The 26264-nt window shown below is 42.1% G+C and overlaps 1 protein-coding gene across 1 annotated transcript; it reads left to right on the forward strand.

Moving 5' to 3' along the window:
• The first annotated feature begins 13178 nt into the window (after positions 1-13178).
• On the forward strand, positions 13179-17039 carry LOC103653357 (CCR4-NOT transcription complex subunit 1). Its single transcript, XM_020552553.3, has 14 exons — positions 13179-13256; positions 13405-13501; positions 13596-13693; positions 13772-13917; positions 13996-14104; positions 14186-14332; positions 14558-14605; positions 14735-14863; positions 14958-15197; positions 15273-15419; positions 15502-15587; positions 15683-15788; positions 15857-15952; positions 16081-17039. The coding sequence occupies exons 4-14, from the start codon at positions 13808-13810 to the stop codon at positions 16243-16245; spliced, it is 1383 nt and encodes a 460-aa protein (XP_020408142.1). The 5' UTR covers positions 13179-13256; positions 13405-13501; positions 13596-13693; positions 13772-13807; the 3' UTR covers positions 16246-17039.
• Positions 17040-26264: the final 9225 nt, after the last annotated feature.

Below are 26264 nucleotides of genomic sequence, written 5' to 3' on the forward strand. Positions count from 1 at the left end.
CATATTATTTTTATACATGAAATCAATTACTAAAAGCTTTTTCTGAAATTCTTAATGTATTATATTTAAAAAGGATTGTGGGCCATAATATGTAGACGCTTGGGATCAGATTCGCAAATAAAAGGGCTGATTCGTGATAGTCTTTACACATATGACGACCGCAGGTTGATTAGTGTAAAGGGCAGGGGCTCTTTAGCATAAATGTCGAGGCGAAGGGGTATAATTGCGTCTCAGCCATCAGATCTAAACCTGACGGCACAGATTAAAAGGGATGAAGGGTTACTCTAGGTTCTAATCCGCACCGCACATAAGCGAGTTTGGCCTGTTTGGTTCGTGGCTAAATACGCCACACTTTGCCTAAGGTTAGTCGTTCAAATTGAATAACTAACCTTAGGCAGAAAAGTTAGGCAAAGTGTGGCAAGTTAGGCAGGGAACCAAACAGTCACGGTCTACATTGCCCCACCCCCAACCTTGGCCGTAGAACCGGGATCCCCCGGTTTGGCTACACACAAGCGACTGCTGACCACTGACCATTGGATTGTCATCCAACGGTGCAAGTTCGACCCCAAAGCGGTACCATCAACACCCGATCACAGTCGTACGATGGCCATCCAACGGCTATAATGGTTATGGCCGAAATGTTATTCCCACTTCTAATCGGGGTCATCCATTCGTGATCCAAAGTTCAGGGCATCCCCCATCTTCTTCTTCCCCATATACACCGCGGCGGTGGCCACGTTGACCACGGCGGCGACCCCGCCGGAGGGACATGACGCAGCGATCTAGGGCTCGAGACATAAATCCGAACGGCGTATCACGAAGCGGACAACATGGCGAACCAGAGGGTGGGTGACTTACCAAGAATTGCCCAACCATACTCTTCGCCCACAGCGAATTGCGGTCCCGGGGCGGTGCCAAATCGATGGTCAGCCATTCCGTGGCCTCCGGTGGTCCTCCCCTGTACCAAAGCCATGACCACCCATGCCATGGCGCGGTGAAGACCCCGACCGGTGCACGATAGCTGGACGATGATGAGTGCACGGATCGGCAACGACGGTGGTGGCTGAAGCTATGGTGTCTGGCGAGATAGCTCGAATGATGGGAAGTCCTGGGTTTTATGATGTGGGTGAAGTCCAGATTTGTTCCGACCTCCTGAATCACGCGTGCAGAGATCACGACGGAGATCACGGTGGAGATCGCGGCATTCGCCTGAGGTTGTTACAGAGTCCGCGCGGTGAAGAAGGTCCTGACGTGGGGGTCCCACCGGTCATTGATGCGGTGTCCGACTAGCGCCAGAGGCCCACGTGTAAGTGACTCCAAAGAAAAGAAAAGGGACGAGGGGAGTGGGCTGGCATGGAGTAGAGAAGGGGAGATGGGCCAGAAGGAGGGAATTCGGCCCAAGTCAGTTCCTTCTTTTCTTTTTATTTTCCTTTTTATTTTCTGTTTTCATATTTCAATCCCAATTTCAAATCAGGTTTAAATTCAAATTTCGAATTAAATTTAAATAGAGTTCAGATTTTTTGTTTTATTCATTAGACAAATGTTTTTCATAGGAAGTGTGTGCACATAAGATACTTGTTTTAATTACTTTATCCAAATGTATGGAATGCACAAACATAATAAAACTTCAGCATGCAAATAAAATAAAATAAAATTTTATGTTATTTTATTTCCCATCTCATTTACTTATGCATATGCATAAAATATGTACTTTAAGAAGTATAGTTCTAGTTCATAAAAAATCCTTAAGAGAAAAGTCTAGAAATATATGTTTTGTCAAAGAAACAATTATTACTGAGATCTTTTCTTTATTAACCTTTTTATAAAGGAAACATTGTTTTAGGATGGATGGTTTCAAAGGTAAGATAATTCTGATGAAAAATATATTTTAACCCAAAAATCTTGGGAGAATTTTACTAGTCTTCCAAAATAAGACTTTGGGTGTTACAAATTCTACTCCCCTTAAAAATAATCTCGTCCTCGAGATTACTAAGAAAGGGATATATTTAGTTTGGTTTCCTTTTGCTTTTTTAATTGGTTCCAATATAGTTATTTGTTGAGGTTCTTCAATGGGTATCTTTTATGTCTAGTAATGTGATATGTAAGGAAAGAGATGGATAGGATGGGGTGAAAAAGATTAGGGTAAGAAAAGACTCCCTCCCCGGTGTGAATCTTGATTCATTTGAAGATTTAGTTTGACTCTTGTCCTTCCTTGACGAGGTTGATCTCATTATTTCCTTCGGTCTTGATGTCTCCATCTGAGCTAGGGAGATATAGTTAAGTTAGTTGTGAGTAAGAGGAACTACATTAAGTAGGTCAAGATCTGGTGGGATGGATGGTCATTATGAATATGTTGGTTAAGTCGTTTGTTCATGGATGAGTTGGTCTAAGGAACTAATTTTTAGGTTAAAACTTTTTTATAGGGTTAGGGTCTAATCCATTTCACCAGTATTAACTAACATGTTTAAGTAACTCACCTTAGATTAAATATGACCAAATTATATGGGTTCTAGATTAACTTGGTATGACTAGATTAGACTTGTATAAGATCTAATTAATTTATTTTGGACTATACCATGGTTGTTTCTCTAGAGTGGGATAAATGTACTTATTAGGATAAGATGAATCCATAAGGATAAGGTAAGAGTCTTTTGAGATCAGATAGATCTATTAGGATAAGATAAAATCTTTTTAAGGTAAAATAGATATGTGACACAAGATACATTTTAATGGGAGATAATCTAGGTTGTCTAGTTATTTTATAAACATTTTTTGCCTAGGTGTAGATGCAGATGCAATTGTGGATATTACTCCACAACTCATAACACTCAATCAAAGAATCGAATCAAGCAGTTATCATAAGAACAAACACTCAAGCATATAAATATTTACAAAAATAGTTTTGATTTGGTTCCTAAGATTAGGTTTCCTATTCCTACCAGTCACTTTAGGTACATGATTTCAAAGTGTGAAATCCACTTTTGTCTTCAGAAGTGAAAAGGTAAGAGTAATAAGAGTAAAGCAGCAATAGATGAGAAAATATTAAGAAAAGTTTAGAAAGAATCAAAGTAGCAAAGGTAAGTAGGTAAGGGTTATCCAGTTCTATCTAGGTTACGTCCTACAGTCAACATTCCTTTGATACCACTTCTGTCACACCCGGGTTCTAGGGGCACCAAAACCCGGGCGCGGAATAAATCACCAAGTGTGCTAGGATCAAGTCTCACACATATGATGACTCATGGTACAGAACGAATGTCACATTATTAATATATAACGGAGTTCTGTACAAAATAGATAAATAATTACATCATACGAAGACAATGATCTAGCAACCATAGTTGACTAGGAGACGACGGCCTAGACCACTCACGAACTCATCACTGCATCCTTCACACACCTTATCATGTGGTACCTATTCTTGACCTGGGGGGAATGTGAGTACAGCAAGGGTGAGCTCACATACGTTCATCGCTCAATAAGTTGTGGGGAATACTGTGCATGAACTCACCAAAGGTGGGAGCTCATGTGAAGTGTAAGGCTTACCAAAGGAGATGGTTAAAGCTGAGCATTGTTTTTAGAGTTGGTCAAAATTTTATTAGCAGCTACTAAGTATAAGTAGATACCAACCCAATTAAGTAAGAGATCAAAATTGATAATAACACCCGCGATGCAATGCATATGACAATTCAAGTTTAGTTTCATAGATTAATCATGCGAGAGTCCTGAGCTGCTCATGACCGCGAGCACGGCTGATATACCAGTTTTACACTATGCAGAGGTTGCGCCCTTTACACACAAGTCATGTATCTCGTCTAGCTAGGGTTAGCTAGACCCTTAGACACTTCCGAGGTGAATGGCTAGGGATCCACTACAAAGCCTTTACAAAGTTCCACTAGCTTAAGAAAACCCACTACAGTTTCAAGGAAGGGCAATATAGGAATCCCTCGTCCGAAAAGCAATCGCAGCATGATCGACCCAAGAACCTCCCTATATGCAACTCCCCTGCTGCCCTTGCCCCTTTCGGGTAAGGTAGTCCTCCACTAGCTTTCCTGATTAGTTAGATAAGGGCGTCCCCTTCCACCCTTGTGGTAGCACGTGTTTCTCAAGTTAAGCTCCATGTTCCAATTAACACAATGATCTTGTCATGAACAATAATTAAAACAACAATATAATTGGAACATGATCATAATGTAATATTAATCCCGAAACCAGATAGAGAAATAACAAAACTACCCAAAAGTTCAGTGGTCAACAAGGTGTGGGATAAACAAGTCTAGGGAAACCTATTAGGTCCCATCTGTGGGGAACAGATATCCCCCGGGTCCACTCGAGGTAGAAAACTTTGCTTGGGGCAACATGCTAGTCGCCCCGCAGGGACGCCACGTTGTGGGCTGGGCAAAGAGACGGTGCAAATGGGGCGACCCAGGAAGGCGATAGGCCCACACCCGAATTACTTGTGGCTTGGGCGTGATCCCGTTGAAGATGTTCGCTTTTCCCACGCCCGACATCCTCGAACGCCAGAGATAGCTTAGAGCGGAGGCGCTGGGTTTTCCTCGGGATAAGCAGAGTCTGTTCGCTATTAGCTAGGAGATAAGCTGGAAGAGTGTGATCAGCATGTACGCGGGAAGCGCCCTACGGTCGTGTATATAAGGCCTAGAGGGATCCCCATCATTTTTCAGATCATTAGCACCTCAGCACTTGGTAGACACCACTTGTAAACACCTCCCACATACAAAGTCATCCCAGGAAGTAGAGTATTACACTCCTCAAGCAGCCCGAACCTGCTGAAACTCGCTCGACTCTCTCTTTCTCGTGCTCCCGGCACGAACCATGGAGTTACAATCCATGACACCGTCCTACCCAAAAGCACCACGAGGGTACCCTAGGTGTGCGGTCGGACACTAAACACCGACAGCTGGCGCGCCAGGTAGGGGGGTGTTGTCGATCAATGCTAACTCCATGGCCATCATCTTCAAGAGCAAGATCACCTTTAGCCCGGGAGCTATTTTCTGCTTCGAGACCATCTCGTGCATAGCGGACATTGAAGGAACTCTGCATCGCATAGCAGCTCCACCCAAGAAGAAACCTTACTCAAGAATTCCGCGAGAAGCTGGAGTGAAACCGCGAGCCATGCCCCCACTCACAGCTCGGGAGGGCATGGCCCCACGCAAGTCGGAGCTTAAAAGCCCTCGGAGGATGGAAGGCTAATCGACAGAGGCCTCTCCAGCCTAGAGAACTCCGTTGTCCACCTCGCCCACTAAGGAGTGGACACAGATCACTCAGAGAAGGGAAGTGAACGTCCCATACCGGGGAAGGAAAACACAGTGAGGAATCCTCCCAACACCTCTGTCCTTAAAGGAGGATGAGAAGAAACGCACCGCCGTACCTGCTTCTTTCTACCCCGACGTCCTCTTCATTTAGGGGAGATTGGAGTCATCGCCCATCTCTGATGATGAACCCACCATGCAGGGGGAGGAACCTCCCCAGCGTGATGCTCGGCGACGGAGAAACAGGCGCCGGAACGTGAGACGACATCACGAAGTCGGAAAATGGGACCCAGCGCAACCCATCTCTCGGGACGAAGCCTCAGAAATGGGAGAAACTCGCGATCAAAGAGCACATCGAGAAAGGCGCAACTCCCGCCGTCGCGATCACCGTCAGGCTCAAGAATGAGAGCGGGAACTACCTGAACAAGATGCTAGATTACGACGGGAGAATTCGCTTCTCGTCCGAAACTTGTACCCTGACTTTGCCCAAGCATTGAACACGCCGAGTGAAGTTGGAAGAGTGCTGGCACAAATAGCTGATGGCCTCCCGCGGACCCAAGACGCGGAGGGTTATCAACAGCTGCTTACTTAGGTGGCCAATCATCTTCTACCTCTTGCTCACCCGTCGAACGACCTACGACATGCCGTCAACAGCCGACGGGATGTGCGGAGCAACATCAGCGCTTCACGCGATCGTTGGCACGAGAATGAGATAAGGCACCGGGAAGAATATGACCGAGATCATGGTGTACCGGCACGCAGCCGTGCAACCCGGATCGAGTCAGCGGAAGCCTCCACCAACAGTCTATTCCGAGGATGGTCGAGGCGACCTAATACTGACTCCCCTCCCTGGGATCGACGACATGATCATCGACAAGAGAACACGTGCTCCGTGCTTACCCCTCGCCTCCAGGCCATCCAATGGCCTCCTAATTTCAAGGTCTTCAACGTCGACAAATATGAGCCTAAGCAGGACCCGGGGGGCTGGTTGGCCGTCTATACAACCGTCGCCCGAGCTACTGGGGCAACGGAGGATGTCATGACGGTGTACTTGCCCATCGTTCTAGGGCAGGACGCACTGCAATGGCTCTGGCACCTGCGACAACATTGCATCGACGACTGGGGTGACTTCAGCTGACGATTTATCGCGAATTTCCAGTCTTTTTCCGATAAACTATCGCAGCCATGGGACCTCAAATCCATTAGGCGACAGAATGATGAAACTCTTCGCTCGTTCCTCAAAATATTTCAAACAATGAGGAAGAAGTTGCTGAGGCGGCAGTGATTGAAGACTTCTATCGGGGATCTAATGACCCGGCCTTTGTCCGGGCCATACTTCAAAAGGCACCTGCCCCCTCTGAACAATTGTTCAGTGAGGTGGATGTCTACATCACCGCGGATGAGCTGGCTCAGGACCTCATTGGAGGAAAAAAACCCGCACCACTCACGCCATGAAGGGACAGAAACTAGCAACCAGACAAACGCTGGGAGAAGAGACCCCGTGAGGAGGTGCACACAGCCGGACCACCTGCCGCTCGAGCCCGCGGCACACCCCGCGGAGGGGTATGAACACTGGATGAGATGCTCGATTCCCAGTGCTTGTATCACAAGGACATACGGCACACCTGTCACACCCGGTTCTAGGGGGCAAAACCGAATGCATAGCATATGTGGGTCAGGATCCATTTTCCACACATATGTTGACGTCACAAGTGTAATATATCAAAACACAATGCAATAAAGGCGTAAAAGGGAGTAGAGTAACTTTATTACATCATCCAGAACATAATATCTTAAGAAGCATCATAATCAAAGTACGTCGGAATTAAACATGGACACTCTTCCACAGGAAGGTGACTGGCGCATCGTTAGACTCAAAATTCATCAACATCGTCTGCGAAGTCTTCATCATCACCCTCTGATCAAAATATTAGCAAAGGTGAGCTCACTCATGGTCGAGGCTCAGCAAGTGGGGGAAATAATGCAAAGTTAACAAGGTAGGATGTGGATAAGCGGTAAGCATTTTAGTTGGTCAATATTTTATTAGCAACACCTGTCTTACTACTTGTAAGTGTGTCCCAAATATCCCAATTAATCAAAGGCATAAAATTATATCAAAAACACTTAAATGAAATCACTTAAGAAAACCACTGGTAGATCATCGGATCAAGATTTATTTTCCATCTTTAAGTTCAATTATCATGTGAGGGTCCAGGTTGCTCTTAACCGTGAGCACGGCTGACATATCAGTTTTACACTCTGCAGAGGTGGTACAACTTTACCCATAAGCTGTGTATCCCATCTAGCCTAGGTTGATTGGACCCATAAACACTTCCTAGGTGAATGGCTAGGGATCCACTATGAGGCTTTCACAAAATGGCCTTAGTACAAAGCCACACGCTAAGGTTTCCATGTCAGTATTGATGGCCCTCTGGGTGAGGTAACTTAGCCAAGACTACCACCCCATGTTAACATAAGCTGCCACCAAACCATTGTCGCTCCCTCTTGCCCATCTTTCAGGTAGGGTTGCTAAGCACTAAGTCTATAGAGCTAATTACCAAAGCCAGAGCCATTATAGCACTCGTGGTTGCACTGTTATCCTGGGTGGTCACTCCATGTTCTATTTAATACAAAATGTTCTTGTTTAACCATCGGGTTAGCATCATAATAAAAACTTCATTTCCGGAACATAGTATCATTAAAAGAGTGACATCATATTTATCAAGTTGAGCAATAGAAAAAATTGCTAAGCATAGCATTTATCCCAGGGTATAATCAAGGAATAGGATTGGTAATTCTAGGAAATCCTTATTTAGGAAAATCCGATCAAATTATGCAATATCCGAAAAGTAAACATTATTATATGCATTATTTGGGTACAAATAGAAATGCAGAGGGACAATCCACTTGCCTTGATCGAATGTGTCATGTCGGTCGTCCTTGGACGTGTTTGGTTCGTCTACCCCACAGTCAACTTCTAATCATCGATTCGCGTATCGTACATACAAAAGAATACGTAGGCCAAATAAATGAACATACACCATTAAATGGGTAACATTCACATTACATAAACATTCACATATCACGCAACGATACTTTGTAAATAATGTCTAAATCATAAATATTTTATTAATCCACTAGATTTTCCACTTTGAGTTATCATGGTGAAAATATATGAGCATGTGACTACGAAGCTATTTTATCTAATATAGCGTAGATAAAATGACTTTATAAATTTTATGGAAAATAATTACTAATTAATTATTTTCTTTATTACTAATAATAGTCCTTTGGGTTTTACCCTTTCCTTTCTAAATAGAAATTATACGCATTACTAAAATGTTTATTTATAAATCACATAACATCAATATTCTAAGAATTAATGTAGATTACTAATTTTGGACTTTAATAACATAATCATGGTTATTTTGACATAAATAGATATTCTATCAATTCTTCGTGAATAAGCGATATGCGTATGAACACAACTATCATGATTAGTAAAAACCTATATTTTTAATCTGACCGAAAAGATGTGTCCTAGTACTTATTTCAATTTCTTATATCATTAAAACTATACCTAAACGATTACTAACATAATATTATTTTATGTGCTAAAATGAGAAGTCAACCTATGTCTGCTCGATATGCCAACACAAATGAGTTACCACTGAAAAATATGAAAACACCAATGATAGTAATTACACCTAAAGGGCCTGTTGAGGAAAATGATATGACACATAGATTGACATTGAAAATTATGGGAAGATAATTTTGGGCTACCCCTATAATATTAGAGGAAAGCAGTATAGATCTGATCCTTGGTATGTTATGGTTAAGAAAGCCAAAGGCTGTTAAACAATGTGGCAGGGGCATTGTAGAACTCACTAGCCCTAAAGGAGAAAGATTTGAAGTTGAAATTGCAGTAACTACCACTACCAGACTTGCGACATTCTTAGTAGATGGGAAGTTTGTTGGTGACAACATCCGTGTGGTTAGGGATTTTTCAGATGTCTTTCCAGAGGAGTTACCAGGGATGCCACCAGATAGGGAAGTTGAGTTTGTCATTGACCTCTTACCTGGGACTTCTCCTATTTCTTAACGGCCATACAAGATGTCCGTAGAAGAACTAAAAGAACTTAAGAAGCAGTTAACGGAATTACAGGAGGCTGGGTACATTCATCCGAGTTCCTCACCTTGGGGAGCACCGGTTCTGTTTGTACAGAAGAAAGATTGATCACAAAGGATGTGTGTGGATTATAGATCCCTTAATGATGTTACTGTGAAGAACAAGTATCTGTTACCCCGCATTGAGGATTTATTTGATCAGATGAGAGGTGCAAGGGTGTTCTCGAAGATTGATCTCCGATCGGGTTACCATCAAATGAAGATTAGGCCATCTGATATTCCCAAGACGGCTTTCTCAACCCGATATGGTTTATATGAACTCATAGTTATGTCATTTGGACTAACTAATGCACCAGCCTATTTTATGAATCTGATGAATAAGGTGTTCATGGAGTATCTTGACAGATTCATCATGGTGTTCATCGACGATATTCTTATTTATTCCAAGAATGATAGTGATCATGAGGAACATCTGAGATTGGTGCTACAAAAGCTACGTGATAATCAACTCTACGCCAAGTATAGCAAATGCGAGTTCTGGATTGACGAAGTACCATTCCATGGACATATCATTTCTAATGGTGGGATATCAGTGGATCCTGCTAAAGTCAAGGAGATTATGGCGTGGAGCATACCCAGTATAGTTACTGAAGTCCAGAGTTTCTTGGGACTTGCAGGCTATTATCAGCGATTTATTGACGGGTTCTATAAGATTGCTAAGCCTATGACCTCACTTCTAGAGAAGGGGAGAGAGTTTAAGTGGGACGAGAAGTGCCAAGATAGCTTTGACCAATTAAAGATGAGATTGATGTCACCCCTGGTGTTGGTTATGCTAGATCTTTAGAAGGGATTTGATATCTATTGTGATGATGTGGCCAAGGCTTGGGATGTGTGCTTATGCAAGAAGGACACGTGATTGCCTACGCGTCTCGTCAGTTGCGGAGACATGAGTTGAACTATCCCACTCATGACTTAGAACTGGCATCCGTAGTGCATGCGCTTAAGATATGGAGACATTATATTATGGGGACCAAGTGCCAAGTGTACACCGATCACAAGAGTTTGAAGTACATATTCACTCAGAAGGATCTCAACCTTAGGCAACGCCGATGGTTGGAACTCATAAAGGATTATGATTTGGAGATTCACTATCACCTGGGCAAGGCGAATCTGGTTGCAAATGCCTTGAGTCGAAAGGAGCATGTCCATTCAGCTATTGTTGCCCAGCTACCCGATGAGATTGTTGAGGATTTTAGGAGACTCAACCTGGGAATTGTTGCACACACTGAAGGAGTCACCGTTGAATTGGAACCTACCTTGGAGCAAGAAATCCATAAGGGTTAGATTGGTGATGCTAAAATTCAAGAGATCAAGGATCTTATTACTGAAGGTAGAGGTCCAGAATTCACGGAGGATGTGCAAGGTATAGTATGGTTCAAGGACCGGATATGTGTTCCTAATATTGATAGCCTTCATGAGACTATATTGAAAGAAGCCCATGATTCTGATTACTCTATTCACCCTGGTAGCACTAAGATGTATCCGGATTTGAAGCAAAAGTACTGGTGGTATGGGTCGAAAAGAGATGTGGCTGCACACGTGGCTAAGTGTGATGTGTGTCAAAGAGTCAAGGCCGAACATCAAAGACCAGCTGGACTATTGCACCCGCTTAAGATACCTGAGTGGAACTGGGAAGAAATTGGCATGGATTTCATTGTTGGACTACCCCGCACTCCTGCAGGGTATGACTCTATTTGGGTGATTGTGGACAGACTGACGAAAGTGGCTCACTTCATACCCGTGAGGACTAATTACACTGGAGCCAAGCTAGCAGAATTGTATATGACTCGGATAGTTTGTCTACACGGGGTGCCTAAGAAGATTGTGTCAGACCGAGGATCACAGTTTACTTCTCGGTTTTGGAAGAAGTTGCACGAGTGCTTGGACACCTCAAACTGATGGGCAGACCGAGAGAACCAACCAAGTGCAGGAGGATATGTTAAGAGCTTGTGCTCTTAAACATGGTGGTAGTTGGGATAAGAGCTTACTGTATACGGAGTTCTCTTATAATAATAGCTACCAGGCCAGTTTGAAGATGTCACCGTTTGAGGCTCTATATGGTAGAAAATGCAGGACTCCACTATATTGGGATGAAACGGGTGAACGACAGTTCTTTGGGCCTGAAATTATACAAGAGGCAGAAGAACAAGTACGAATGATAAGGGAGAATTTGAGAACTGCACAATCAAGGCAGAAGAGCTATGCTGATACCCTGAGAAGATTGCTAGAATTTAAGGAGGGTGATCACGTGTATTTGAAGGTGTCACTGATCCGGGGTATGAGGATATTTAAAGTCAAAGGGAAATTGTCCCCTCGCTTTATTGGATCCTTCTTGATCTTAAAGCGAGTGGGAGAAGTTGCCTATCAATTGGAATTACCCGATCATCTTGCGGATGTACATGATGTCTTCCATGTATCTCAACTGAAGAAATGTCTCAGGGTACCCGAAGAGCATCTACCAATGGAAGATCTTACTGTTCAAGATGATCTGATTTATACAGAGTATCCTATCAAGATTCTGGATACGTTGACTCGTGTCACAAGGAGCAAAGTGATTAAAATGTGCAAAGTACAATGGAGTCACCATGGAGAGGATCACTACTAGAGATATGCTTATTTAAGACGCACATTTTAAGATAGATATCAATGTATTTTATAGAAGCGCCTTTTATCATATGGTGATGAGTAAGATAAGACGGTTTATTGGAGATCCGCCTTTAATAAAGAAGTGTTTTGAGACAGTTACATCGTAAGAAATGTCTCTTATTGATTTAAGACGGATTGTTATTGAAAACCGTCTCAAATGAATATACCTTTTGAGTCATTAAGATTGCAATAATTGTCTTATATTTTGGTTAGCTTATTAGACACTTGTGTATATGAAACCATCTTAAATAAAGATATTATTAGTCGTCTAGACTATATGGATTATTTTAAATGTTAGTGAGTATATTAGACACTTCTAAATATGAAACCATCTCCGTATCATATTTCAAAAAGACGTATTGTGAAAAAATGTACTAAATAGTAAATCCAGCTTAGTTTCATGATATATATAAAATGTAAAACTTATCTTTGTAACTTGATACAGATGGTAAAATAGACCCACATGTGATTCGATCATTAATGTCACACAACATATATTTTGCTTTAATTCCTATCATTCACGCATCAAGGGCTTTAGTAAGCTATATCTATCCTATGTTGAATATATCAGTACTTTTACATTTATATTGCCAAACTTTAAAAACTCGGTGACTTCAAACTGTCTCCCACGGGTAGAGTAAAATAGGGATACGTGACTGTTGATAATATTGTTTGATACTGTTTGTAGAGTGAAGTTTAAAATAGTGGATGTGATAGGAGATCGGCTGGAGATAGCCTTAGATATTTGGACTCAACAAAGGAAACTCAACATCTAAATTGCAGTCCTCACCTGAACCCTAACCAGATTCAGCCTCCCGGTCCCCCAACCCAAACCCTTGCCGCCTCCGCCTCCTTCTGTTCCGCCACCGCTACAGCAACGACGATGGCGATAAGCATGGGCCCCTCCATCGCCTCTGCCTTGCTGCGTGCGGCCTCTGCGCCGCCCCGTTGTCGTCCCCTCCATCCTCCCCCTCGCCCCCTAACTGATGGGTACCATCCCAAGTCAACTAGGAAGGCCTCTTTCTTCTCCTTTGCAACATAGGCAGCAGGGTCTTCTTGGGGAGAGGTCTAAGATTTCTGAGTACACTGAACAAGAACATTGTATCCAGTCAACCGCCCCTTGTTTCATCATCTGCTGATTTGACTATTCCAAAGGTATCAGGAAATTCTCATATGCATGCCTCCTAATTTCTGATAGCAAGACACTTTGATGTAGTGGTTGTTTCCATTTTTATGGAATATCTGTATCCGAGATTCCTGTTTGCTTGTTCCCCTCATCTATATATATATATATTTAACACAGACAACTGCTACACCGTTGTTACTAGCTTCACCTCATCAGTCTACCAATGTGTCAACGAGTTTGCATACTGGATTTCTGCGTTCTCGAAGTACCTCAGGTGGCTTGCTAGCTTAACACATTCATGATAACATTAGTTACTCAAGCCTTTTACCTTTTATTTACAGTTACACTGTCATGCCTGTCTTTTATAGGATTGCCTAGGCAACCTTCATATACTACTGGATTTGGGACTGCTTTAAATATAGAGACACTTGTTGCTGCCGTGGAACAAAGAGATACACCAATTGAGGTTGGTTTTGTTTTCCGAGTTTCCTCTTTTGGGTTAATACATAACTCATCCCGTGCTAATGGACTTCTCTTAAACTAGACACCTCCACCTAAAGTTCAGGACAAGATTCTTTTTATGATCAACAATATATCCATCTCAAATATGGAAGCTAAGGCAAAGGAATTTAATGAGGTCATACAGGAACAATATTATCCTTGGTTTGCACAATACATGGTCATGAAAAGGTATCATTCTCAATTACTGATTTTGTATAGATTTGTCTGACAATGCTGAGGTATACAAATCACTGCTAATCTTAACAGGGCAAGCATTGAACCAAATTTCCATGATCTGTATATGAATTTCTTTGATAAAGTAAACTCAAAATCCTTGAACAAGGAAATATTGAAAGCCACATATGAGAACTGCAAGGTTTTTGTTCTCTCCAATTCGTCTGCCCTGTTTTTATTTTTTGCTAGCCATTTTGTTTAAACTTGGATACTTTTGCTGCAGGTCTTGTTAAGATCAGACCTTATCAAATCTAGTTCCGAGGAGCGCTCCTTGCTAAAAAACCTAGGCAGTTGGTTGGGAAAGTTCACCATTGGTAGGAATCAGGCACTAAGGGCTAAAAAGATTGATCCAAAATCTCTTATCGTGGAGGTACTGCTTCTCTGCATTAAACTCATTGGTAGTTGGAGACTTGGAGTTCCAAAAGCTCCCTTAGGCTGTCTAGATCCTTTATTTAGTATTGCTCTATATTATTTAATATGATATTTCTGTTTCACCTGTGTTTTTTGGTAAAATTTATGTGCTTCCTGAGGTGTACAATTCACTTCAATCGATTCAATTTGTCTGCTCATAATCTTTGGAGAATTTTTTCTTCAGGCATGTGAGAAAGGATTGATGATTGCGGTCATACCATTCACTTCAAAGGTGTCCATTCCTGCTAACTTTTTTTGTAAAATATTTCTCCAAAGATTACAATCTGATTAAACTAGCTCAAAGAAAATCCAATTATTTACTTGGGTGCATCATGAGTCATGACCATTGGCTGCTCTGCAGATCCTTGAACCTTGCCAGTCAAGTATTGCAAATCGACCTCCAAATCCCTGGACCATGGGAATTCTAAGTCTACTTGCTGAAATTTATAATCTTCCAAACCTCAAGATGAATCTGAAATTTGATATTGAGGTCCTCAACATTCCTTTTTTTGATAGTTTCTTTATTGACTTTGTATCTGCCCTAGCTACCCATGGCCATGCTAAATGTTCTTTTGGGATTTTAGGTGCTATTTAAGAACCTTACTGTTGACATAAAGGATGTGAAACCAACTTCCCTGCTCAAAGATCATCTGCGCGAAGTCGAGGGAAATCTAGATTTTTCAAATAAAGATGTTACTGCATCTCAAACCCCTGTGGTTGCAGAAGTCCCTTCAGGGACCATCCCTTCACTAACTCATATGGAACAACAACCTGAGATCAATATCACATCCCGAGCTATGATCCTTCCAAATATACTTAATCAGGTTGGCTTTGAACTTCTGTATCGAATATGTGGTACACTCTTCTGCCATTATAGTTGGAATATATTTCCTTTGCAGTATGCTGCTCCTGTCCGTCTACCTACAAACAGCACGGTAGAAGATGACAAAGTTGCTCTGATGATGCCTGAGCAAGTGCCCTCGTTGACCCAGGTTTCGCCAGCACAAACACAATCAACATCACCATCTCCATTTTCTGTTAACCAGGTTAACTTAATGTTTTGACTGCTATTATTTATCTAAACAACTAGATTATGTTATATGATTTGTTTTCATTTGTGATATGTAGCTTATGGTGGCTATTCCACGTGAAGAGATACGTTTCAAAATAAATCCAAAGCTCGGCTCCCTTGGTCCACAACTGCAATATAGCAAGTATGCCTCCAAGTTTCTAAAAGGAATTTGTTATATTTCATTCCTTATTTAATCTGAACTTCTTTTGTTGCTGATAAATTACTTGCTTTATCTAGAATTATGGATTTGGCTTTGGATAAGGCTAACAGGGAGATAATACTCCCTGTTATTCAAAGAAGTGTGACCATAGCAAGCCGAACTACAAAAGAACTTATTCTGAAGGTTACTTTCTTACCTTCTTTGGTTTAAGATGTTAGTGTGATGATACTGTTGACACATATTTCTTGAAGGATTATGCACTGGAGTCTGATAACAATACGATAACTCGATCCGCACATTTGATGGTTGGAACATTAGCCGGAAGTCTGGCACATGTTACTTGCAAGGTATTTCTGCTTGAGGCCTTTGTACTGTTGATGCAGTGCTATACCTGCTTGTTGATTCTATTAACCCCTAACATGTTGTATCTGTTGAATACAACTAATAATTGTATTTCTATTTTTCTCTGCTATAGGAACCTCTTCGTGTTGCACTATATTCTAATCTTCGGAATCTCATTCAGAACCTTATGAGCGGTAGTGAAACTATCGAGCAACTTATTCACACGCTAATCAATGATAACTTGGATCTTGGTTGTGCCATCATTGAGGCTGTGGCAACACGTCAGGTAGCTTCTTGACAATTCTAATTCTGCTGAACTAAGTACACCTTTGACTTCTCCTTAAACAGATTTAAAAGCTTAAGGTTTACAATCTCGGATTGTTTTTACAATTCTAATGGAATTGTCAGTTTTCTGGACATCTGACAATGATTACTCAAAGATAAACTATATAGTGTTAAAGGCTAGTTGGGTACTACCACTGTCCTGAAATGTAATCGATTTGAGTTTGTCCTAAGTAACTACATTAAGTTTGACCAAGTTCATAGAAAAGAGTATTAAGTATTAGTGGCATTGAGGAGATCAACTATAAAAATATATTTCATAAATGTATGAGTTGAAAATGATGTTCATCTATTATTGTAAATATTATTCTTCTCTATAAATTTGCCAAATTTAGGATAGTTTGACGTAGAGCAACTCAAAAACATTATATTTCAGGATGGGTCTATTTATTATTAACATCTTCTGTCTGATCACCATTGGAAGTAGATCTGGCTTGGGGTATAGTAGATTGAATATAGAGGTACATGGGTGTACAATATATAGGCAAGGATTATCAAGTTTGACGTCGGCAACATGGTCATGGTGACTGGCGGGAGGAACACCGGGCGTGTAGGAGTCTCAAGAACAGGGAGAAGCACAAGGGCAACTTTGAGACCATCCACGTGCTGCTTGGAGCTTTTTGCTATGCCTAGTTTTCTCCTATTTGTTGTACAAGAAAACATAGAATAGAATTCAAATTTGGTGGTCGCAAAAGTGTGGAGACTTTAATTCATATAAAGCTAGGCTTAACATTAGTGCAAACAGTTGTATTTTAGTTTAGATTTAGAGTACACTTATGTATGCGTTGTTTGACAATGCTTATGATATATTGAATGGTACTTATTTATATTATATTAATTATAATGTTGTTCAATATATGTTTATGTATATTTCTCTTTCAAATTATTATAACATGATATCTGAAAAAATGATTATAAATTGAAGAATGTACTGCCGTGTAAGTCATTTTGTTTAAATCTTAATAAGACGGTTACCAAAATGTCTAATATCAGTCTCCTAAATAAGACGGTTTCTAAAACGTCCATTATTAGTCACCTAAATAAGATGGTTTTCCTATTGTAATCGTCTATTATTGTAGGATATTCGAGACGGTTTGATAAATACTTTATGACTTTTAATGTTTGTATTCTCTACGGTTCTTTATAAGCAGTGTCTTAAAAAAACCTAATTCAATACGGTTTATCGGACGAAATGACTTAAACAAATACCTTTTTCAGACGGTTTATCGGACAAAATGACTTGAACAAATACCTTTTTCAGATGGTTATAAATTAAAAACTGTCTTATATAATATCTTTTAAGACGGTTTATAACCATCTTAAATGTGGGACATCTTTTGCGACTCCATCAAAATTGGACACTTCATAAGTGTCTTAATAACTGAAAATTAACCGTCTCATATAGCATGATCTGTAGTAGTGGATGAGGCTACATGGGAGAGAGAAGAAAAACTATACATAGACTTTCCCCATCTCTTTCCTAGTTCTACCTAAATCTTGAGGACGAGATTCTTTGTAAGGGGATAGGATTTGTAATACCTAACTTTTGGAATACAAAAGATTGAGGAATCTTTGTGTATTGCTTTACATTCATGGGAATTTTAAGAAAACACATTTAAAAGTGAATAATTCTTTAATAAAACCTAAATAAGTCATGCATCATGTTGGAGTTCAATTGTTTGTGCATTTAATAATAATATCAATATTATTGGTAAAAATATAATAATGAGGAAATTAGATTAAAACCTAAATTGAAATTTAATGTTTGAAAATGGAAATGGGAAAAGAAAGCAAAGAAAAGGAGAAGGTATAAAATATAAGGAAAAATATATATATAAATCTATCCCTTTAAAAAAATTGGTACTCTTATTTGTGCATATGACCTATGTGGAATCTGCAGATCAAAATTTAAATTCAAACACAAAGTTTGAAATTGGCAAAGGGAATTCAAATAAAATGCAATAGAAAATGGAAAAAGAGTCCTAACCTAAATGGGCCGCGACGACCTATTTCGGCCCACCAAGCTCTCCTCACCCACGCGGCCCGGCTCTCGTGAAGGCGCTGACAAGCGGGCCCAGCAAGTCGGTCCGCACGCGCGCGCCAGACCGAGAGCAACTGCGCCGACTTGTGGGCCATTTCTGTCATCCGCTCATGCGCGAGCTCGACTCGGTGTCACCGCTAGGTGGGACCCATCCGTCAGCTCTATCCTTTCCCTCTCAACCACCTCTACGTCGCGCTCGGGTAGAAATTCGCCGGTGGCTTCGGCATGGCGACCGCACACGTTCCACCGTGACCGCACCTACCTAGCCGTATAAACCTCCCTCACAGCTATTCCTCCCCTACTTCTTCTTCCCTGCGCTCGCGTCTTCTTCCCTATGCTCGCGTCTTCTTCCCTTGTGCTCGCGTCCTCCCGGCAGTCGCATCACGCCGTCAGAGTTGGACCACCACGCCCTTGCGGCCTTTGTCCGCCCTGGCATTGGTTAGTCGCCCCTAAACCAGTAGACTCCACTAGCCACACTCTGTCGGGTTCGCCGCGCCAGCACCACTGCGGGATCGCCGTGGGCATCGCCAAGGGACGTCCGCGTGATGCACCAGAGCGCGTCGAGGGCGGAACGCAACTCCCTTCACCTCGCGTCATCGTTCTAGTGAGACCGACTACTCTTTACCGCTCCCCTTGCGCTGCTCGCTGTATATTATGCGTTGGGATCTAGGGTCGGGCTGCCGGTTTCGGTTGTGGAACTCACCATGTCTAGACATGGCGCCGCCATGGGGGGGGGGGAAGACGCGGTGCCATCACTTTTGTTCGGAGTTGGGACCGGAGGCCGTCTGCCGCTGGATGACGAACGGATGATTGGGATTAAAAGGGGAAAATACCGCTTCACGTGATGGAATGGTGGTCGTGGATCCGCGAGCGGACGGGCCGATGCCATTTAATCGTAATTAAAACTTAAGCATTGATCCTTGATCCGGCGGTCATCATCGCACACCTGCTCAGGTGGGATCACGATCTAATCCAGGCTTTTGGGATCGGATCCAACGACCCATAAGTAGCGATACCCCTTAGCCCGAACGCATTTTCATAAGATCCCCTGGCGAATAACGGAATCAACCCGCCGTCCGTGGGTGCTGTTCACTGAGTCCTGGGAGTTTTGCAGACTAGCCCTGGAGCTCTTTAATAATTGTGCGTGTAGTCCTGAGGTCAGAGAAAATGGGAAAAAGAGTATAGAAAATTAATTTCTAGTGTAAAAATAATTCTAGAACTCATTTAAATCATAGAAAATTCATATTAAATCCTTTTTACTCTATTTTAGTTGCAACAATTTTGTATTATTATTGTCCATCACTTATTACCTCTGTTTAGCCATGAAACTTGAATTAAAATTGTTCGTTTGAATTGATCTAGTCCAAGTACTTAATAAATTCAGGAATTCACAACTAAATAACCGTAACTCTGAATTTAGTGATTCTTGTTCCTACGATCTTGTTACGCAGCGTAGAATATTATCATGCATCATGTTCTATTGTTTGGTGTGATGTTAATTTTGCTATACTATGTATGTTTGTATTGATGCGAGTAGACGAGCAAGCCACAAAGGATCCAGGGGTTTAGCTGGTGGAGACTGTTGAGCAGGAGCTCGTTGAAGGCAAGTTGTGCCCTTGATCACTTCCTTTTTACCCAGTCATGTTCTTATTAATAATAATGGTCGGTATAGGTTAGTTTTGATGGGACCTAATAGGTTACCCTAGTTTGGCTATCTTTATACCTTGTTTTACCACTGAACTTTTGGGTAGTACATGTTATTGCTTTATGTGGTTTTGGGTATGGAGATATACATTACTCATGTTCACACTTTTGTTATCAATTTATTATTTATTATCCATGATAAGATCATTATGTTAATGAGAACATGGAGAACCACCCGGGAAAACATTGCTACCACAAGGGTGGTATGGGACGCCCTTGGCTGATTAACTAGGAAAGCTAGTGGAAGACTACCTTACCCGATAGGGGTAAGGGCAGTAGGGGAGTGGTCAGTGTGGGGAGGTCCTTGGGTTAATTTTGCTGCGATGGCGGTCAGGCGAGGGATCCCTGCACTGGAGCTTCCTATAACTGTAGCGGGTTTTCTGAAGCTAGTGGAACTTTGTAAAGGCATGTAGTGGTACCCTGCCTCGCTTCCTTAGTAGAGGTGTATGGGGTCCGATCAACCCCATGGCAAATGGGTAACACGACTTGTGGGTAAAGATGTGCAACCTCTGTAGAGTGTAAAACTGGTATACTAGTCGTGCTCACGGCCATGAGCAGCTCAGACACTCACATGAATAATTTATGGAATTAAATTCAATTTGTCATTTGCATCGCATTGGGATTATTTTATTATTACTTTTATTACTAAGGTTTGGTATTTACTTACACTTAGTAACTGCTAATAAAATTTTGCCCAACTTATAAAAGCAATGCTCAGCTTCAACCTTTACTTTGTTGACCAGCCTTACACTTCACATGAACTCCCACCTTTGGTGAGTTCATGCACATTATTCCCCACAACTTGTTGAGCGATGAACATATGTGAGCTCACCCTTGCTGTCTCACACCCCCACAGGAGAAGAACAGGTGGTTCAAGAGGAGCCGCCCAACGAGGAGTTCGACTTAATCTAGGTGGCGTCTCCCAGTCAGCTTTGTGGCGCTAGGGAATAATATTTAGTTTGCTTTATTTTATCATTTATTTTGTAAGACTTCCACTATGTAATAAGTACATTTATGATATTTATGACATTTATCTCTATGCACTCTGTTATTATATGTGTTGTTCTTCCTTGGCACACATATGAGACGCACCCGGCTTTATCCATTAAATCCGGGTGTGACAAATCTTCACCATCAAAGTATGGTGGTTTGCCTAAGGGAACGGAAAGTAAAGGATCACGTTTAGAAATGTGAGGATAGCGAAGAGGGATCTTACTATACTTATTACGCTCTTGGCGTTTCGAAGATGTTGACTCGACGCCGAAGGTTGAGGGTGTGGAAGAGTCGGTCTTGTAGTAGAGCACCTTCTTCATCTTCTTTTTCTTCTTGTCACCCGTCTTATGTGATTTGATGGAGCTGGCAGATTCATCCTTGTCCTCCTTGAGCTTATGGCCGACCTCCTTTGACAGTCTTTTCTTCATTCTTCTTTCCCGAAGATCCAGGCTTTTCCTCGGTGATCAACTCCTTTTTAGCGTGTTATCCTGACATCACTTCGAGTTGCTAGACTGTCACACCCGGATTTCGGGGGCACCAAGACCCGGGCGCGAACATAATCACCAGGTGTGCTGGGACCAAGTCTCACACATATGATGAATCATGGCACAGGATCGAATGTCACAACTTTACTATATAATGGGAGTTCTATACAAAATAAATAAATAATTACATTATAAGGAGACAACGGTCCAGCAACCCAAAGTTGACTGGGAGACGACGGCCTAGACCACTCACGAACTCATCACAGCATCCTCCAAGCGCCTCATCCTGTGGTACCTGTTCTTGACCTGTGGGGGGTGTGAGACAGCAAGAGTGAGCTCACATACGTTCATCGCTCAACAAGTTGTGGGGAATAATGTGAATGAACTCGCCAAAGGTGGGAGTTCATGTGAAGTGTAAGGCTTACCAAAGAGGATGGTTAGAGCTGAGCATTGCTTTTAAAGTTGGTCAAAATTTTATTAGCAATTACTAAGTATAAGTAAATACCAACCCAATTAAGTAGTAGAACAAAAGTAACAACCTCACCTGCGATGCAATCCATATGACAAATTTCTAATATTATTTCTCTAGTTTTAATCCACTCTGAACTGGGCGCCAATTTTCAGAAAGTCCAGGGGCCTCGGCGCAAGTTTCCAGAGACTCAGACCATAGTGACTACGGATTGCGGGTTGTTTTCTGTAAACAATAGGGGTTCTTTAGCAAAATGTGTCGCGAAGGGGTATCCGTAGATGTGAGCCATTGGATTAGATCCGGACGGCGCAGATGAATCTATCATCATACCGAACCCGTATGCTACGTTAGCCATTGGATCTAGGATCGATGATTCGGATTTAATTATCCCCAGATCAAGGCCCAACTGTACGATGTGAGATCAACGGCTCGGATCGAAACGAAGTGAAACGGTATCGCTATTCTAATCCGGGCCGTCGATCGCTCATCCAACGGCTGAAATCCTTTTTCCCCAACTCCGGTCAGACAACGGCGGTGCCCTGGGTTGCCAGCGATGGAGCCATCGCCGGAGCAAGGCCGACAACCGTTCTGGTGCGCTAAACTCAAAAGGAATAGGTGCTATACAAAGGTGAGGCAATGCGAACAAGCATGGGGAACATTTCACCTTCAATCCCGGTGCAGAAATCCCATGCGACGACGGGGCGCGGCTTCACGGTGGAGGGACTATACCGGTGAGCAATTCACACCGTGATACGGGTCTCCCCCCCAATCGCCGATGTGGACACCCTCCTCAGACGCAGGCGTTCCTCCTCGGACACACCTCGAAGACGAAAACCCGCCGTTGAGGGAATCCACCGGCGGCGCAAAAAGAAGAACCCACGGCGGCGCTGGAGTCACACGAGGTCACCAGGTAACGGGATAGCGGTCCTGACCCGCGGTTATATAGGGCCGATTCGTTCGGTTGTTGGGGCGTGTGGCGCCCGAAGACCTCGCGCAGGTGGTTGAGCTCAAGCCTACGGAGCCCGCGGCGTCCGCGGCCATCAACGGAAGGGAGCCAGCTTCTGACCCAGGTAAACGGGACCCACACATCAGTCGGTCGCTAAGGCTTGCGAGGTGGCAGAGGAGGGGCTGCGACGTGGGGCCCGCACGACAGTGAACTTCCACGCGAGCAGTGGCCAGAAATTTGGCCGCGCGGGGTGCAGAGATGGTGGAGTGGGCTGAAATATGGTAAGCCGGCCCAGGTGAGGTTTTTATCTTTTTTTTCTTTGCGTACTTTTCCTTAATTCAAATTTCAATTTGAATTCAAATGCTGTTTGAAGTTCATGCTTAAGTGAATATCTCAAGTTCAAGCACCATTATGAACAGGTGCATTTATTTATTTATATATCTTTTCCTTATATTTATATAGTATTTCTCTCTTCCCTTTCTAATTTTAACCCTAAGTCCAAATTGGGGTTGATTCCACATTCCAAGTCATTCTTTTGTTTCCACTATTATTGTTATTGTTATTGGAATGCACAAGCAAACAAAAATATCCAACATGATGCATATTTTTTTATCATTTATTTTAATTAATCACCCTTTATTATATATGTGCTCTTTTTATGATGCAAATAAGGCATATAAAATTGAGAAGATCTCTCTATTATTATTTGTATACAATTTTGAGTATTACAAATCCTACCCCCCTTAAAAATAATCTCATCCCCAAGATTAGTAAGAAAAGAGATACAAAAGGATTGGTCTGTAGTTCAATTTTTAGTCTATAGTTGGTTCAAAAAAAATCCAGAGTCTCCTTTTTTAGTCCATAATGTGTGATTAGGAGAGCATGGATATCCAACTACTTATTATGTAGGATAAAAGATAGGAAGGTTAGGGCAAGAATAACCAGGGGTAAGAAAGTTTATGGTGAGAAAGGACTCCTTGTTGGGTGGTAATGCATCTTGAAGATCGAGTTTGACTTCTCTCCTTCCTTGACGTGGTTGATCTTTTCCTTCTCCGGTCTTGGTCTCATTGATTCGAGGTTAGTGTATATCATCGGAGTTGGGGAATATGGTTAAGATAGATATGGACAAGATATACTACATGATGTAGATCAAAAGTTTGTTTGATGTTTGTTGGGAATAGCCAGATTATGCAATCCATCATGACTTTATTGGTTGGTCTGCCATTCTTTATTTAGTGTAGGGTGAACTAGGTTAAAACATGTGGATAGGGTCTAATCTATTTCACAAGTATTAACTGGTCCATTAAGTAACTCACTTTAGATTAGACCATATTAGATTAGATGGGATCCAGATTAGGTCGGTATAACTAGATTAGACTAGATAATATCTAATTACTTTGGATTAGATCATGGTTGTTACACTAGTGCGGGATAAATATGCTTATTGGGGCAAGATGAATCCAAAAGGATAAGATAGAATCTTTTGAGGTCAGTTAGATCTGTTAGGATAAGATAAAATCTTTTGAGATAAGATGAATCTGTTGGAGACTTGTTCTCAAATGCTATGAGTTAAGAACAAGGCAACACAGAAAATGTTAATCGGTAAAGTCCTTCGTCCTTCGAAGCATTATTTCCCTTAGGATATAATGATTTTTGGACGAAGGTTATGAAGGACGTACCTTCATAAACACAGCATACGATGACGAAGAATGAATCATAAGGAATATGAAGGATAACATAGACAATTATATATTATTATCAACTTATTTTTTTCATTATTATTATGAAGAAATAGAAATGACATCGGATTACAAATGTACCTTCAGCTTCGAAGGAGATGAAAGTACAGGTGTGACGCAAAAGCAAATGCCAAATCAGCGTGAACAGTACGGGGGTACTGCTCACCTATTTATAGGCACGGGACACAGCCCATACAAAATTACATTCATGCCCTTTACATTTGGTAATAATTCTATAGTAATCCACCGAGGTCTGAATAGCCTTTTCATCTTTAAGTCGGTTTCATTTTCTGCTACCACGCCGAAGCTTTCCCGCTCACATCTTCGGCGCTGTATCAACCTTCGTATTATTTTGGGCTTCTCCTACTGTGATACCGACTCGAGTCCGAAGATACCTGTTCACACATTATACTCCAGAAATACTGTTAAATCCTGTTTTTGAGGACCTTCGTAAGCCGAAGGCCCCCAACAGTAGCCCCTCACAATATTAATTTGTTAAAATAATAAATTTAGATTGCGACATGGACGAAGGCTTTAAGCCGAAGGTCCGAAAAAACACCTTCCCTTTGCTAGAATAGCAACATTCACTGACAGGCGGGGTATTTCAATTTTCAACGCACTGGGCGTATAAATAAGATCATACCGCAAGCTCATTTGGCACGCTATCTTGCCATCTGCTCCCGCTCACTCAATTTTTAGCTCTTGCGCACCAAGATTTGCTTAGCTTTTTAAGTTTTGAAGCTTCGGCATTGAAAACAGTTTTTTAGTGTTTCCGAAGATGTCTGAAGATAAGAAGGCTGCTGCCGAGATGAAGCTGAGTCTCTCTGAAGAGAAGAATCTGGGGTTTCTTATAGCAATGTCGAAGACCAATACAGAAAAAATTACCAAAGAGATTTTAGAAGGTTTGTCTGAAGATACTGATGACAGCGACAGTTATGATGTGGATAGTGGTGGTGAAGACTCCGAAGATCGCCCTTGGCGACCAAGCCATGCGATTTTCGGCAAATCAAGTATCAAAGAAAATCATCTTGTCAACATGAGAGGGAGGTATTTCCGGGACTTGTCCGTTGTGAGGGCCGACGAAGGAGAAAAGACTTGTCCGAGCCCTGAAGAAAATGAAGTCGTAGTGTACCGAAGCTTTTTGAAAGCTGGACTTAGATTTCCCCTGAGCAACTTTGTCGTAGAGGTGCTGAAAATATTCGAAGTCTATCTTCACCAACTTACCCCCGAAGCAATCATAAGGCTGAATATCTTCGTGTGGGCCGTGAGAAGCCAAGGTCTGGAACCTGATGCGAAAAGTTTCTGCAATATACACAAATTATCATACGAGACAAAACCTTGGGGTAAGGAACAGTATCACAATAATTTTGGCTGCTACAGTTTCGTTTCTCAGTCTGGGTCAAGCTGTCCCGTGCCAACCTTTCGGAAGAGATGGCCCGGCGACTGGATGACAGAATGGTTTTATGTGAAGAATGACCTGAAAGTACGGGAAGATATCAAAGGTATAATTATGTGCCCTATTTGGCAAAGCTTCGGCCTGCGGAGGCCGAAGGTTGAAATGAATGAAGCTGCCGAAGAATGCCAGAGAGCCTTCGATG

The sequence above is a fragment of the Zea mays genome, chromosome 4 (assembly GCF_902167145.1).
Source record: "Zea mays cultivar B73 chromosome 4, Zm-B73-REFERENCE-NAM-5.0, whole genome shotgun sequence".
Classification (NCBI taxonomy): domain Eukaryota; kingdom Viridiplantae; phylum Streptophyta; class Magnoliopsida; order Poales; family Poaceae; genus Zea; species Zea mays.

What these genes read in the sequence shown, in the direction of transcription:
- LOC103653357 (XM_020552553.3), top strand. Translation starts at nt 13,808, where the DNA reads ATGATCAACAATATATCCATCTCAAATATGGAAGCTAAGGCAAAGGAA. An exon ending in CAATACATGGTCATGAAAAG is followed by an intron (nt 13,918 to 13,995) that starts GTATCATTCTCA and finishes TAATCTTAACAG; the next exon opens with GGCAAGCATTGAACCAAATT. An exon ending in CAAAATCTCTTATCGTGGAG is followed by an intron (nt 14,333 to 14,557) that starts GTACTGCTTCTC and finishes TTTTTTCTTCAG; the next exon opens with GCATGTGAGAAAGGATTGAT.